Source organism: Rhinoraja longicauda, chromosome 26 (genome assembly GCF_053455715.1).
Source record: "Rhinoraja longicauda isolate Sanriku21f chromosome 26, sRhiLon1.1, whole genome shotgun sequence".
NCBI classification, from domain to species: domain Eukaryota; kingdom Metazoa; phylum Chordata; class Chondrichthyes; order Rajiformes; family Arhynchobatidae; genus Rhinoraja; species Rhinoraja longicauda.
This window is the reverse complement of record NC_135978.1, coordinates 2,884,152-2,900,085: the sequence shown is the minus strand read 5'-3', so window position 1 is coordinate 2,900,085 and position 15,934 is coordinate 2,884,152. Positions and strand designations below refer to the sequence as shown.

The 15,934-nt window shown below is 49.0% G+C and overlaps 1 protein-coding gene across 1 annotated transcript; it reads right to left on the bottom strand.

Moving 5' to 3' along the window:
- Positions 1 to 475: 475 nt before the first annotated feature.
- On the bottom strand, positions 476 to 13,999 carry LOC144606180 (dehydrogenase/reductase SDR family member 13-like). Its single transcript, XM_078422028.1, has 6 exons — positions 13,804 to 13,999; positions 13,157 to 13,275; positions 9,584 to 9,711; positions 8,375 to 8,382; positions 3,978 to 4,277; positions 476 to 1,440 (listed from the first exon to the last, which is right to left on the bottom strand). Exons 1-6 carry the CDS (start codon positions 13,928 to 13,930, stop codon positions 1,175 to 1,177), a joined length of 948 nt encoding a protein of 315 aa, XP_078278154.1. The 5' UTR covers positions 13,931 to 13,999; the 3' UTR covers positions 476 to 1,174.
- Positions 14,000 to 15,934: the final 1,935 nt, after the last annotated feature.

The window sequence follows — 15,934 nt, the reverse complement described above, 5'->3', positions numbered from 1 at the left end:
TCGGGCCGACCGGGGCGCGTTCCTGTCTTCGCTCATCGTTCTGGTCGTCGGTAGCCGTGGTAGCTTGGCGGGTGGATCGGGCCCGCGCGGGTCTCCGGAACACTCCGCCGCGTGGGAGAAGTACAGAAATATAAAAATATACAAATATAATATGGAAAGCAAATTAGTTGCGTGTTCTTGCAGAAGATGAAGCTTAATGTTTTTTAAAAATTGGTAAACCTTTCATACGAGAGTTTAATCTAAAAAATGTTTTAGCTGGTTAGTCACAATGTTTGTCGGTGGAGTTTGTTGAAAGTGGATTATGTGGAAAATGATCATGCTTTTTAATTTAAGGTACTTATTTCACAAAATGCTGGAGTAACTCAGCAGGTCAGGCAGCATCTCAGGAGAGAAGGAATGGCCGATGTTTCATCAGACTGAAGAAGGGTCTCGACCCGAAACGTCACCCATTCCTTCTCTCCTGAGATGCTGCCTGACCTGCTGAGTTACTCCAGCATTTTGTGAAATAAATACCTTCGATTTGTACCAGCATCTGCAGTTATTTTCTTATACTAAATGCTTTTTAATTTAGTCAGCACTACTTTTACAATTTGGAGATACAGTGTGGAAACAGGCCTTTCAGCCCACCGAGTCCCAGCTGACCAGAGATCACCCCGTACACTAGCAATATCCCACACACTAGGGCCAACTTACAATTTTACCAATGCCAATTAACCTGCAAACCTGCACGTCTTTGGAGTGTGGGAGAAAACCCACGCAGGTCACGGGGAGAACGTACAAACTCCGTACAGACAGCGCCCGTAGTCAGGATCAAATGGCGCTGTGAGACAGCAACTCTACCGCTGCGCCACCATGCCACCCCAAATTTTTAAAACAGCAAACTCCACTGACAAACATTGTGATAAAGCAGGTTAAAATATTTTTAGATTAAACACTTGAATGAAAGGTTTACCATTTGAAAAATCATGACATAGTACAATCTCTTCGTCCTCTGCAAGAACTCGAAGCTAATTTACTTTGTTATTATATTTAAATATGTTTTATAAATTTTACACCATTTTCCCCCCCAAAATTGTTAAAAAAACAAAAGCTGTAAATATTCAAATGTTTTCTCACAGATGTTGTTGAAGGTGCTGGCCGAGAGGGATTGCTGCCGTTTTTCTGGGAGGGGGTGTTAGCCGGTGTGGAGACCGGCGAGTCTCTCACTGACTTCCCAGATTTTCCTGGCCACCGCATCGTCCCGCGCGCGAGGAGAGACCTGCCGAACGCCGCAGTCGGCAAAGTACCTGCCGCTGAACTTCTCAATGCCCTCCTGCACCGCACAATGAATGATGGTCTGAGCACCTTCAGCCGGACTTCGGAAGAACAGGAAGGCGACGGGGAAGAACAGGAGTTTACAGACGATGCCCAAGTCACGAAACACATTGGTGAACACAAAGCCTGGGAAAAGAAAAACGAAGGCCATGAATTCAGTTTGCGATGAAGTGAAGACACAGAGTGCTGGAGTAACTCAGCGGGTCAGGCAGCATCTCTGGAGAACATGGATAGGTGACGTTTCACAGAGTGCTGGAGTAACTCAGCGGGTCAGGCAGCATCTCTGGAGAACACGGATAGGTACGTTTTGGAACATAATGGAACACAATGATGCACACAATTTACAGAAACCAATTAACTACAAACCTGCACGTCTTTGGAGTGTGGGAGGAAACCGGAGCACCCGGAGAAACCCCACGCAGGTCATAGGGAGAACGTGCAATCTCTGTACAGACAGCACCCGTAGTCAGGATCGAACCTGGGTCTCTGGCGCTGTGAGGCAGCAACTCTACCGCTGCGCCACCATGCTGCCCCTTCTGATAAATCATTCTTCTGATAGCTGTGGTCTCATTTATCCACCTCATCACTTTGTCCTAGCCTCTCAATCTTTTTCCAAATCTCAGGCATGCAATTCTTGCTCCTATCTCTTACTTTCCCTTTACATCCAGTTATAAACTCAGAGACCTCCAGCTTGGAAACAGGCTCTTCAGCACAACTTGCCCATGTCGCCCAAGATCCCGACTACAAAATCCTGTGAATCGGTCTGGAGAAGGGTCTCGACCCAAAACGTCACCCATTCCTTCTCTCCTGAGATGCTGCCTGACCTGCTGAGTTACTCCAGCATTTTGTGAAATAAATACCTTCGATTTTGTACCAGCATCTGCAGTTATTTTCTTACAAAATCCTGTAAGCTTGTTTCTCACCTGGAAATGTAAGGTAATCAGGGATGGACACAAACTGTCTTTAGTATAAATATAGAAAGTTTTGACTTTCCCCTGCAACCGCACGACATGCCACACCTGTCCCTTTACCTCCCCCCTCAACTCCATCCAAGGACCCAAACAGTCTTTCCAGGTGAGACAGAGGTTCACCTGCACCTCCTCCAACCTCATCTATTGCATCCGCTGCTCCAGATGTCAACTTATTTACATCGGCGAAACCAAGCGCAGGCTCGGCGATCGCTTCGCTCAACACCTGCGCTCGGTCCGCGTTGGCCAAACCGGTCTCCCGGTGGCCGAGCACTTCAACTTCCCCCCCCCATTCCCAGTCGGACCTTTCTGTCATGGGACTCCTCCAGTGCCATAGTGAGGCCCACCGGAAATTGGAGGAACAGCACCTCATATTTCGCCTGGGCAGCTTGCAGCCCAGTGGTATGAACATCGACTTCTCCAACTTTAGATAGTTCCTCTGTCCCTCTCTTCCCCTCCTCCTTCCCAGATCTCCCTCTATCTTCCTGTCTCCACCTATATCCTTCCTTTGTCCCGCCCCCCTGACATCAGTCTGAAGAAGGGTCTCGACCCGAAACGTCACCCATTCCTTCTCTCCCGAGATGCTGCCTGACCTGCTGAGTTACTTCAGCATTTTGTGAATAAATGCCTTCGATTTGTACCAGCATCTGCAGTTATTTTCTTATACTAAATGTCTTTAGTAACTCAGCGGAACGGGCAGCATCTCTGGGGGGGAGGAATGGTTAAAGTTTCAGGTCGAGACCCTTCTTCAGACTGATGTCAGGGGCCACCTGCTCCATAGAGCCACCGAGTGGCCAAACCCCAGAACTGCGATGACTGATTTAATGCTTCCAATGGGAAATAGAATCAGTCATCGCAGTTCTGGGCTTTGGCCACTCAGTGGCTCCATGGAGCAGGTCTGAAGAAGGGTCTCAACCCGAAACGTCACCCCCGTTCCTCCTCTCCAGAGATGCTGCCCGACCCGCTGAGCTACTCCGGCACCTGGAGTACTGTGTGCAGTTTTGGTCTCCAAATTTGAGGAAGGATATTCTTGCTATGGAGGGCGTGCAGCGTAGGTTCACTAGGTTAATTCCCGGAATGGCGGGACTGTCGTATGTTGAAAGGCTGGAGCGATTGGGCTTGTATACACTGGAATTTAGAAGGATGAGGGGGGATCTTATTGAAACATATAAGATAATTAGGGGATTGGACACATTAGAGGCGGGAAACATGTTCCCAATGTTGGGGGAGTCCAGAACAAGGGGCCACAGTTTAAGAATAAGGGGTAGGCCATTTAGAACGGAGATGAGGAAGAACTTTTTCAGTCAGAGAGTGGTGAAGGTGTGGAATTCTCTGCCTCAGAAGGCAGTGGAGGCCAGTTCGTTGGATGCTTTCAAGAGAGAGCTGGATAGAGCTCTTAAGGATAGCGGAGTGAGGGGGTATGGGGAGAAGGCAGGAACGGGGTACTGATTGAGAGTGATCAGCCATGATCACATTGAATGGCGGTGCTGGCTCGAAGGGCTGAATGGCCTCCTCCTGCACCTATTGTCTATTGTCTATAGTTTGAGAGATTTGTCCAATCTCTCTTTGTCTGAAGAAGGGTCTCGACCCGAAACGTCACCCCCGTTCCTTCTCTCCAGAGATGCTGCCCGACCCGCTGAGTTACTGCGGGCTTTAGTGTCGATCCTGCTGCTCGTCCAACCACTGACTGCTCACCTGGGTGCACAGAGTAGATGGTGACGTTGGTGCCCTCCAGGCGGTTGGCCAGCTCCCTGGCGAAGAGCACGTTGCACAGCTTGCTCGTGCTGTAGCTGACCAGGCTGTTGAGGTAGCCCGCTCCGGTGGAGGTGAGGTTGGTCAGGTCCACTCTACCCAGGCGGTGTGTAATAGAGGTCACCACCACCACGCGGCTCGGAGCGCACAGCTTCAGGCGGTCCAGCAGCAGCCCGGTCAGCAGGAAGTGACCCAGGTGGTTGATCCCCCAGGCCATATTGAACCCGTCCGCCGTCCGGCCGACTTGTCCAGTACCTGTAGGTGGCGACATCTGCGTTACTCCTCAGTCAGCTTGGTTACTGTAGTTCAGAGATACAGCGTGGAATAACTCAGCAGGACGTTTTCCCAGAGATGCTGCCTGGCCCGCTGAGTTACTCCAGCATTTGTGTCGTGTTTCTTAAGCCAGCACCTTGTTTAGAAACACAGCACGGAAACAGGCCCTTCGGCCCACCAACCAGTGATCACCCCACACACTAACACTACCCTACACACTTTACATTTGTACCAAGCCAATTAACCTACAAACCTGCACGTTTTTGGAGTGTGTGAGGAAACCGAAGATCTCGGAGAAATCCCTCGGGTAGTGCTAGTGTGCGGGGATCACTGGTCGGCGCGGACTCGGTGGGCCAAAGGGCCTTTTTCTGCACTGTATCTCTAAATTAAACTTTAGGTTCTGCCGACCTGCTGTGGCCTGGAGTAGAAAACATAGAAAAATAGGTGCAGGAGTAGGCCATTCGGCCCTTTGTGCCAGCACCACCATTCAATATGATCATGGCTGATCACATTCCCTTAGCCCTAAGAGCTAAATATAACTCTCTCTTGAAAACATCCAGTGAATTGGCCTCCACTGCCTTCTGTGGCAGAGAATTCCACATAATCAGCTTTTTCTGTAGATGTGGTGGAAAATACACAGGCCATGGGTCTTACCATGACTGGTGGAAAGTACACAGGCCATGGGTCTTACCATGACTGGTGGAAAGTACACAGGCCATGGGTCTTACCATGACTGGTGGAAAGTACACAGGCCATGGGTCTTACCCTGACTGCTCCCACACCTGGTGGGAACGGCTGAACCCAACCACAAGATGTTTACACAGAGTTTCCATCAACACGGTCGTTGTGGGACTTTGTAATGGGGAAAACAAGCAGATGCAAAGTTCAGAATGTGTTCATGGACTCCGAGATGCTTTATGTACAGTGCCCTTTCTATATTCTCCTCCTCCTCCTCCTCATCCGTTAACATCACGGCCACCATCTCCACTGATATACTGCAGCATCCTTCTCTTTGGTAAAGCATTTCGAGTAAAAGGACGGAACTGCAGATGCTGGTTTACACCGAATGGAATTAGAAAGATGAGAGGAGATCTTATCGAAACGTATAAGATTATTAAGGGGTTGGACACGTTAGAGGCAGGAAACATGTTCCCAATGTTGGGGGAGTCCAGAACAAGGGGCCACAGTTTAAGAATAAGGGGTAGGCCATTTAGAACTGAGATGAGGAAAAACTTTTTCAGTCAGAGAGTTGTGAATCTGTGGAATTCTCTGCCTCAGAAAAAAATGGCGGCGCGTGCAGACGCAGCGGCCCCACGCTCTCCCGATTTTTCGAGTGTTTTTAATGTTTTTTCAAGTTCGTCAAGTTTGTCACTTCAACAACTCTGGACAGTCAGCAGTAGACAGTATAGTCGTGAGTTCTTGCTGGACAAGAAAACAACAACATCATCAACACTGGACGCTACGCTTGCAGAGGAACTTAGCGGCCTCAGAATACTCTGCCTGACCTCGGCCTCGAGTGCTGCCCCCCGGCTGGAAAGGAGACGCCGCAGGCGGTGTGAGAGGAAGCAGAAGAGGGGTAAGCGCGGAGGCATCCGGGCTAGGCTAGCGGCTAGCCCACACAGACCGGCTATTCCCAGCATGCTAATGGCTAATGTACGCTCACTGGACAATAAAATGGACACTATAAGACTTCTTCGGTCGACCCAGCGTGAGGTGAGGGAATGCTGTGTTTACGTTTTTACGGAAACATGGCTTAATGACAACATCCCGGACTCCGCTGTTCAGCTCGACCGGCTAACATGCTACCGATCGGACAGAGCTACGGTTAGTGGGGGGAAGACTCGCGGCGGCGGTGTGATTGTTTACATCAGTGATGCTTGGTGTCGGGACGTTGTGTTGGTCTACAAACACTGTTCACCGCTGGCGGAGTTTATGGTTGTGAAGTGCCGGCCTTTCTACCTCCCGAGGGAGCTAACAGCTATCCTGTTAGTCGCTGTTTACATCCCTCCCAGTTCCAACAACAAGGACAGAGAGGAGGCACTCTGCGAACTGTACCGGGCCATCTCTGAGCAGCAGACAGCACACCCAGATGGCTTTCTCATCGTAGCTGGGGACTTCAACCATGCTAACCTAAAAACTGTCATGCCCAAAGTATACCAGCATGTTGATTTCCCAACACGAGAAAACAACACCTTGGACCTTGTTTACACGACCATCAAAGGAGCATACAAAGCTTCCCCCCTCCCCCACATCGGCCTCTCTGATCACCTCACCGTTCTGCTGAAACCGGCATACAGACCCCGGGTGAAAGTCACCAAACCGGTTTCAAAAGAGGTACGTGTGTGGTCAGAGGACAGCACAGCTGCACTCCAAAACTGCTTTGAGACTACAGACTGGGACATGTTCAAGCAGGCAGCAACATACAACAACACAACCAACATCCAGGAATACACAGAGACAGTTACAGGCTACATCACCAAATGCATTGACGATGTGACCCACACCAGAGCCATCACCATCCGGGCTAACCAGAAGCCATGGCTGACAGGGGAGGTCCATGGGCTGCTGAGGGTCCGCAACGTTGCCTTCAGAGAGGGCAATCCAGCCGGTCTCAGAGCAGCCAGGGCCAACCTTTCCAGTGGCATCAGGAAAGCCAAACAACACTACACCCGGCGCATCACAGCCCACTTCAGTGACAGCAGAGACACACGAAGCCTGTGGAAGGGTATTAGGACTATCACGGACTACAAACCCTTACCACAGACCTGTGACAGTGACACCTCTCTCCTGAACGACCTCAACGGCTTCTTCGCACGCTTTGAAGCACAGAGCAACACACCTGCGCAGAAAACAACTCCCCCCCCAACGACCAGGCTATTTGTCTGTCTCCAGGCAGTGTGAGGAGTACACTGTTAAGGATCAACACCCGGAGAGCTTCTGGACCTGACAACATTCCTGGTCGTGTGCTAAAAGACTGCGCAGCTGAGCTCACAGATGTCCTCACAGACATCTTCAACATCTCCCTGAGCCAAGCTGTTGTTCCCTCGTGCTTCAAAGAAACCACCATCATACCTGTGCCCAAGAAGTCTTCTCCATCCTGCTTCAACGACTACCGCCCTGTAGCGCTGACTTCAACCATCATGAAGTGCTTCGAGAGGCTGGTCATGAAGCAGATCAGATCCAACCTCCCCCCCTCCCTGGACCCGTTTCAGTTTGCATATCGAGCTAAGCGGTCCACTGACGATGCCATCTCCTCTGCTCTACACCCAGTCCTCACCCACTTGGACACTAAAAACTCATATGTTAGGATGCTGTTCATAGACTTTAGCTCAGCATTCAACACCATCATCCCCCAGCAGCTGGTTTGTAAACTAACAAATCTGGGCCTCAGCCCCCTTCTCTGCAACTGGCTGCTGGACTTCCTCACTGCCAGACCCCAGTCTGTACGGGTCGGCAGCAACACATCGGACACCATCACGCTGAGTACGGGGGCCCCACAAGGATGTGTGCTAAGCCCCCTGCTCTTCAACTTGCTGACCCACGACTGCACACCCACCCACAGCTCCAACCACTTCGTCAAGTTTGCGGATGACACAACCGCGGTGGGTCTCATCAGTAACAACGACGAGACCCACTACAGGAAGGAGGTGAACCAGCTGGCCGCGTGGTGCACAGACAACAATCTCTTCCTGAATGTGGAGAAAACAAAGGAGATTGTTGTCGACTTCAGGAGAACGCACACCCAACACCCCCACCCACTGACCATCAATGGTGCTGCTGTGGAGCAGGTGAGCAGCACCAAATTCCTGGGGGTGAACATCACCGAGGATCTCTCCTGGAGCAACAACACCACGTCCATCGCCAAAAAGCCCAGCAGCGCCTCTACTTCCTCCGCAAACTGAAGAGAGCGGGAGCCCCCACACCCATCATGTACACTTTTTATCGAGGCGCCATTGAGAGCATCCTCAGCAGCTGCATCACTGTGTGGTTCGGAAGCTGCACAGCCTCCAGCCGCAAGACCCTGCAGCGCATAGTGAACACTGCTGAGAGGATCACTGGCGCCTCACTCCCAACACTCCTGGTCCTTTACACCACCCGCCTCACCCGCAAAGCATTAAGCATTGTGGGTGACCCCTCCGACCCCTCCCACCCCTCCAACAGCCTCTTCACCCTCCTGCCTTCAGGGAGAAGGTTTCGCAGCCTGAGGTCGAGCACCACCCGACTAAAGAACAGTTTTTTCCACCAGGCTGTCAGGATGCTGAACTCTCTCCCCTCCCTTCCTCCTCTCTCCCCTGCCCCCATTGGACCTGGACTTTAACACCCCACACACACGCACATCCAGCACCAGACACTTTTTTTAACGCTGCTATCGACAGGCTTTGCACTACTGTTCATTATTTTTTTATTGTAATATATTCAGCTTCATCTTTTTTTTTTTCATTGAAGTGACTATATTTTATATTGATTGTTGTTTGCTGTGCCTTTTTAATTTTAACTTAATTTAATGCACTTTATTCCTCGGGATTGTGGGAAACGGTATTTCGATTTTCTGTCTGTGTAAACTAACTGGAAATTGGCAATAAAGTTGACTTTGACTTTGACTTTGACTCAGTGGAGGCCAATTCTCTGAATGCATTCAAGAGAGAGCTAGATAGAGCTCTTAAGGATAGCGGAGTTAGGGGATATGGGGAGAAGGCAGGAACGGGGTACTGATTGAGAATGATCAGCCATGATCACATTGAATGGCGGTGCTGGCTCGAAGGGCCGAATGGCCTCCTCCTGCACCTATTGTCTATTGAATGCTGGAGTAACTCAGGCAGCATCTCTGGAGATAAGAAATGGGTGTCGTATTGGGTCATGGCCCTTCACCAGTCATCGGCCCTCCTTGCCCACACTGACCAACATGCCCCACCTACACTGGTCCCACCTGCCTGCATTTGGCCCATATCACTCTAGACCCGTTCTATCCCTGTCCAAATGTTTCTTAAACGTTGCGATTGTCCATGGATCAACTACCTCCCCTGGCAGCTTGTTCCATACACCCACCACCCTCTGTGTGAAAAAGTTACCCCTCAGGTTCCGATTAAATCTCCCCCCCCCACCTCAAGCCTATGTCCTCTGGTTCTCGATTCCTCTCATAATTTTAAATATTTCTGGTGGGATGCTGGCGTTTCCTTCAACATTTACCAGTCCCTGCGCACCGGTCTCAGTTAGAGCCGTAAGAATGCGGGCAGTTGCTTGGGTTGGACGCTGGGTACAATGGGACAGTTTGATACTTGCCTGCGTTGTTGACCAGCAAATGTAACTGTGGTTCTGATTTCAAGAAGGTCTCTGCAAAAGCCCTGACTGATTTGAGACTCGCCAGGTCCAGGTGCATGTAGATCACTTGGTTGTTGCCGCTCTTCTGTAAGTAACAGACAGACATTTGGCACATTGGCCTTCATAGAAACATAGAAAATAGGTGCAGGAGTAGGCCATTCGGCCCTTCGAGCCTGCACCGCCATACAATATGATCATGGCTGATCATCCAACTCAGTATCCCGTACCTGCCTTCTCTCCATACCCCCTGATCCCTTTAGCCACAAGGGCCACATCTAACTCCCTCTTAAATATAGCCGATGAACTGGCCTCAACTACCTTCTGTGGCAGAGAATTCCACAGATTCACCACTCTCTGTGTGAAAAACAACTTTCTCTAAAAGACTTCCCCCTCATCCTTAAACTGTGACCCCTTGTTCTGGACTTCCCCAACATCGGGAACAATCTTCCTGCATCTAGCCTGTCCAACCCCTTAAGAATTTTGTAAGTTTCTATAAGATCCCCCCTCAATCTTCTAAATTCCAGCGAGTACAAGCCGAGTCTATCCAGTCTTTCTTCATATGAAAGTCCTGCCATCCCAGGAATCAATCTGGTGAACCTTCTCTGTACTCCCTCTATGGCAAGAATGTCTTTCCTCAGATTAGGAGACCAAAACTGTACGCAATATTCCAGGTGCGGTCTCACCAATGCCCTGTACAATCAGGCAGAGTACGGTACAGAAGCTGGGAGGTCAAGTTGCAGTTGTGTAAGACGCTGGTGAGGCCGCATTTAGAGTACAGGTGCTCCTCAGCCTCCGATGGGATTCCGTTCCGAGAAACCCATCGGAAACCGAAAGCATTGCAAGTCGAAATGCATTGTAATACACGCGATCACGTGGACGGAAGCGAGCGGCTGTTTCCACCATTGCAAAGTCAAACTATCGCAAGTCGAACCCATCGTCACCTGGGGACTACTTGTACTGCGTTCAGTTCTGGACACCATGTTATGGGAAAGATGTTGTCAAGCTGGAAAGGGTACAAGGAAAATTTGTGAGGATGTTACCAGGACTCGATGGCCTGAGCTACAGGGAGAGGTTGGGGCAGGCTAGGACTTTATTCCTTGAAGCGAGGGTGGTTGAGGGGCGATCTTAGAGGTGCACAAAATCAGGAGAGGATTAATCAGAGAAGGAATAGGTGATGTTTCGGGTGGAGACCCTTCTTCAGACTGAGAGTCAGGAGAAAGGGAAATGAGAGATAGAGACGGTGATATAGAACAAATTACCTATTCCTTTTATCCAGAGATCCTGCCTGACCCGCTGAGTTACTCCAGCATTTTGTGTCTATCTTCGGATTAAACCTGCATCTGCAGTTCCTTCCTACACACTTCAACATTTCTTTTCCAGCCCTGGGCTAAACTACAGGTAATTTGAAGACATAAGAGACTGCAGATGCTGGAATCTTGAGCAAAACACAAAATGCTGGAGTAACTCAGCGGGCCAGGCAGCATCTCTGGAGAGAAGCAATGGGTGACGTTTCGGGTGGAGACCCTTCTTCAGGCTGTTGTTAACACCGCTGGGTTGTGAACTGCCCATGCAGAATATGAGGTGCTGTTGCTCCAGCTTGTGAGTGGCCTCACTCTGGCAATGGAGAAGGCCCAGGACAGAAAGGTCTGTGTGGGGATGTGAAGTTAATTTGAGTTTAGTTTAGCTTAAAGATTCAGCATGGAAACAGGCCGGTGGATATTTTTAAGACAGAGATATATAGGTTCTTGATTAGTACGGTTGTCAGAGGTTATGGGGAGAAGGTAGGAGAATGGGGTTACGACGGAGAGAAAGAATAGTCACGATTGAATGGTGGTGTAGACTTGATAGGCCGAATGGCCTAATTCTGCTCCTATCACTTATGACTAACCCCTGACACCTATACTCCGGTCTCACAGCCAGGCTGCTACCTCCTCCTGCACACAGCAGAGGGTCCAGTAGATTATTAAAGCTCGTTAGTCACGTTGCTTAGTCAAGGCCTGCTATCAGCACCAGTGCATAAACTATGTTTATCAGCGGCAGGTACAGGCAGTAGGTACACTTCGTTCCACCCTCCCCCACTCCAGACAGAGATTACCGCCAGTCCACCACACAGACCGAAAATAGACACAAAATGCTGGAGTAACTGCGGTATTTTGCTCCAAGTTCATTCGTAACGTTTAGGGTGGTGTTGCAAACAAAGAGCACCGTTTACTTTCTTGAACATGCTTTTCCAATCGCAATGTTGAAACAAAGATCTGCAGATGCTGGTTTCTCCCAAAGATAGACACGAAACGCTGGAGTAACTCAGGCAGCATCCGTGGAGAACATGGATAGGTGACGTTTCACAGAGTGCTGGAGTAACTCAGCGGGTCAGGCAGCATCTGTGGAGAACATGGATAGGCGACGTTTCGCAGAGTGCTGGAGTAACTCAGCGGGACAGGCAGCATCTCTGGAGAACATGGATAGGTGACGTTTCAGAGTGCTGGAGTAACTCAGCGGGTCAGGCAGCATCTGTAGAGAAAAGGAATAGGTGACGTTTCGGGTAAGAGATCCTTCCTTCAGACAGAATATGAGGAAGAAGGGTCTCGACCTGAAACGTCACCCATTCCTTCTCTCCTGAGATGCTGCCTGACCTGCTGAGTTACTCCAGCATTTTGTGAAATAAATACCTTCGATTTGTACCAGCATCTGCAGTTATTTTCTTACACAAGAATCTATCTATCATCTGCACTTGACCTCCACGGCCTTCCGTGGCAATTAATTCCACAGATTCACCATCCTCTGACTGAAGAAATTTCTCCTCATCTCCTTCCTGAAAGAAGGTCCTTTAATTCTGAGGCTGTGCCCTCTGGTCCTGGTGGAAACATCACTGGAGAGAAGGTTGACACAAAATGCTGGAGTAACTCAGCAGGTCAGGCAGCATCTCAGGAGAGAAGGAATGGGTGACGTTTCTGGTCGAGACCCTTCTTCAGACTGAAGTGCAGAGTACTATGTTTTCCTACACACTTTTCTTTTCCCTGCTGGAGAGAAGGAATAGGTGACGTTTCGGAAGAAGGGGTCTCGACCCGAAACGTCGCCACTGGAATTTAGACGGATGTGAGGAGATCTTATTGAAACGTATAAGATTATTAAGGGGTTGGACATGTTAGAGACAGGAAACATGTTCCCAATGTTGGGGGAGTCCAGAACAAGGGGCCACATTCTAAGAATAAGGGGTAGGCCATTTAGAACTGAGATGAGGGAAAACCTTTTTCAGTCAGAGAGTTGTGAATCTGTGGAATTCTCTGCCTCAGAAGGCAGTGGAGGCCAATTCTCTGAATGCATTCAAGAGAGAGCTAGATAGAGCTCTTAAGGATAGTGGAGTCAGGGGGTATGGGGAGAAGGCAGGAACGGGGTACTGATTGAGAATGATCAGCCATGATCACATTGAATGGCACCTATTGTCTATTGTTCCTGCTCTCCAGAGACGAGTATGTCGTGTGTGTGTCTTCTATACAAACTTGGCTGCAACAAAAGGTCTCCCTCCTTACCTTCCTGATGTCAAGGATCGCCGCCTCTGCTCGCTGTTTGTTCCTGCAAGCCGCAATCACACGGGCTCCCCGGCTGGCCAAGTCTAACGCCGTCGCTTTCCCAATCCCACTATTTGCACCTTGAAACGCACAACAACATTAAAATGAAAACAAACCCCACACAAATGCAATCAGCTGAATGTAACGTTGAAACTGCACCGGATGAATTCAAGTGCAAAGAAAAAATATAGAGGGGGGGAGAGAAAAATAAATCACAGAGGGGGAGCAACGAGAGAGCATGTTGCTAAACCCTCGTCGAAGAGAGGAGGAGAACTTCTTCAAAGTGGACAAAGAAGGATCAGACTGAAGAAGGGTCAGGACCCCAAACGTCGCCCATTCCTTCTCTCCCGAGATGCTGCCCGACCTGCTGAGTTACTCCAGCATTATGTGAACACACAACACAAAGAAAAACGAGGCTACAAAGTGGGAGAAATGGAAAGCGTTCAATGTTTGGAGTGTGGACAAGGTCTGAAGTTTGTCCCAGTCTGAAGGAAGGATGGTCTCACGTTTCCCTTTCTCTCCAGAGACGCTGAATTACTCCCAGCATTGTTATTATTATTATTATTATTATTAATTTTATTATTATTGCGTCTATTTGTCCCCTGTACCTGTAACTATCGCCGTCCTGCCTTTCAGCGAGGTGTCGCTCCGGCATGGAACCCCGGTCAGGAAATTGTAGTAGATCAAAATGTACAGAGCGATGACTATTGCAGAGGCGACAATCCATGTAACCATTGCCGCTGCCGCCACTGCGAATGTAACCAACACGAGAGAATGGATACAAACGCCTGCTTGGACCACCACCCACTGCTAGCTGCTGCACCACACTCCTGAGGCACAGACAACACAACACAACACAGCTGCCTCAAACTAATCCCTCTCACACACACACACACACACACACACACACACAAAAGGGAGAAGAAAAGGAGCCGCACAAAACACTTGCCCTCTTCCGGCTGCTTTCATTGACGGCTTCCTTCACAATTTTATACCCTCCCACCATCCACTAACCAAGTCTCGACCCGAGACGTCACCCATTCCCTCTCTCCTGATGCTGCCTGACCTGCTGTTACTCCAGCACTCTGTGAAACATCAGTCTGAAGAAGGGTCTCGACCCGAGACGTCGCCCATTCCCTATCTCCAGAGATGCTGCCTGACCTGCTGAGTTACCCCAGCACTCTGTGAAATAAATACCTTCGATTTGTACCAGCATCTGCAGTTATTTTCTTACACTGTCAAATCTATGGACATTGTCAAGCGTTTTACACATTCGCTTGTAAACGCAGTTCTCAATAGATGATTATAATAAACAAACAACGAGCTCAATAAATTAAAGAGATCTATTTGATAAATGTTATAAGCTTCTTCCCTACAGCCACCAGGCTATTTAAACACTGTTTAAGTCACGGGTCACAGTTTAAGGATAAGGATAAGAAGTCTTTTAGGACCGAGATGAGAAAGTTTTTCTTAAGGGGTTGGACAGGCTAGATGCAGGAAGATTGTTCCCAATGTTGGGGAAGTCCAGAACCAGGGGGTCACAGTTTAAGGATAAGGGGGAAGTCTTTTAGGACCGAGATGAGAAAACATTTCTTCACAGAGAGTGGTGAATCTGTGGAATTCTCTGCCACAGAAGATAGTTGAGGCCAGTTCATTGGCTATATTTAAGAGGGAGTTAGATGTGGCCCTTGTGGCTAAAGGGATCAGGGGGTATGGAGAGAAGGCAGGTACAGGATACTGAGTTGGATGATCAGCTATGATCATATTGAATGGCAGTGCAGGCTCGAAGGGCCGAATGGCCTACTCCTGCACCTATTTTCTATGTTTTTATGCAACACGATAACCTCCAAATAAGCTCGGACCTACATAACTATGTTATTATTGCACTCTTGTTGTCTGTTTTTATGTGTACACGTATGTATATGTATATACGAACACACACACGTATATACATATACGTACACATAAAAATCAATAATATTTATATATATATATATGTTGTTCGTCCTTCGGTTGGAAGATGACCATGACTTCACTTTCAGTTGGAGGATTGGTGACTGTGGGTCCGGGAGTGACTGGTGAGGCCAATCTGGGCCCGGAAGGCATGCCCACACGTAGGACACAAGTGGATGGGTGCTGCAGTGGGAGTGGAGGTAGCCCGGGCCTTGCGCGCGGTGCGTTTCCTCTGGGCCTCTGCAGTGCGTCTGTTCTCTGCTGCACGGGCTCCTGTGGTGAGCTTGCTACGCCAGGTTGGACGGTCCAGAGCAAGAGACTCCCAAGTCCTGAGGTTGATGTCCAAGTCTTTGAGGGACACTTTGAGGCAGTCCTTAAACCGTTTCTTCTGTCCTCCTACTGAGCGCTTGCCCTGTCACAGGTCTCCATACAGAAGCTGTTTTGGCAGTCAACTCTCAGGTGTTCTGACGACATGGCCTGCCCATCTGGCTTGGGCTTTCTGTAGGAGGGTGTGGACGCTGAATCATATACAAAGTGAATGTGTCTACACACACACACACACACACACACACACATGTATATACATATAAAAAACAAAGAATAATATATATATATATATTTATATATATATGCAAAGTGAATATGTGTCTATATACACACTGAACTGTTTTTCCTCATTTATGATATTGTTTACAGAGTACTATGTTTATGTTTTTTCTCTCTCGTTTATGATATTGTTTACAGTGTACTGTGTTTACATATTCTGTTGTGCTGCAGCAAGTGAGA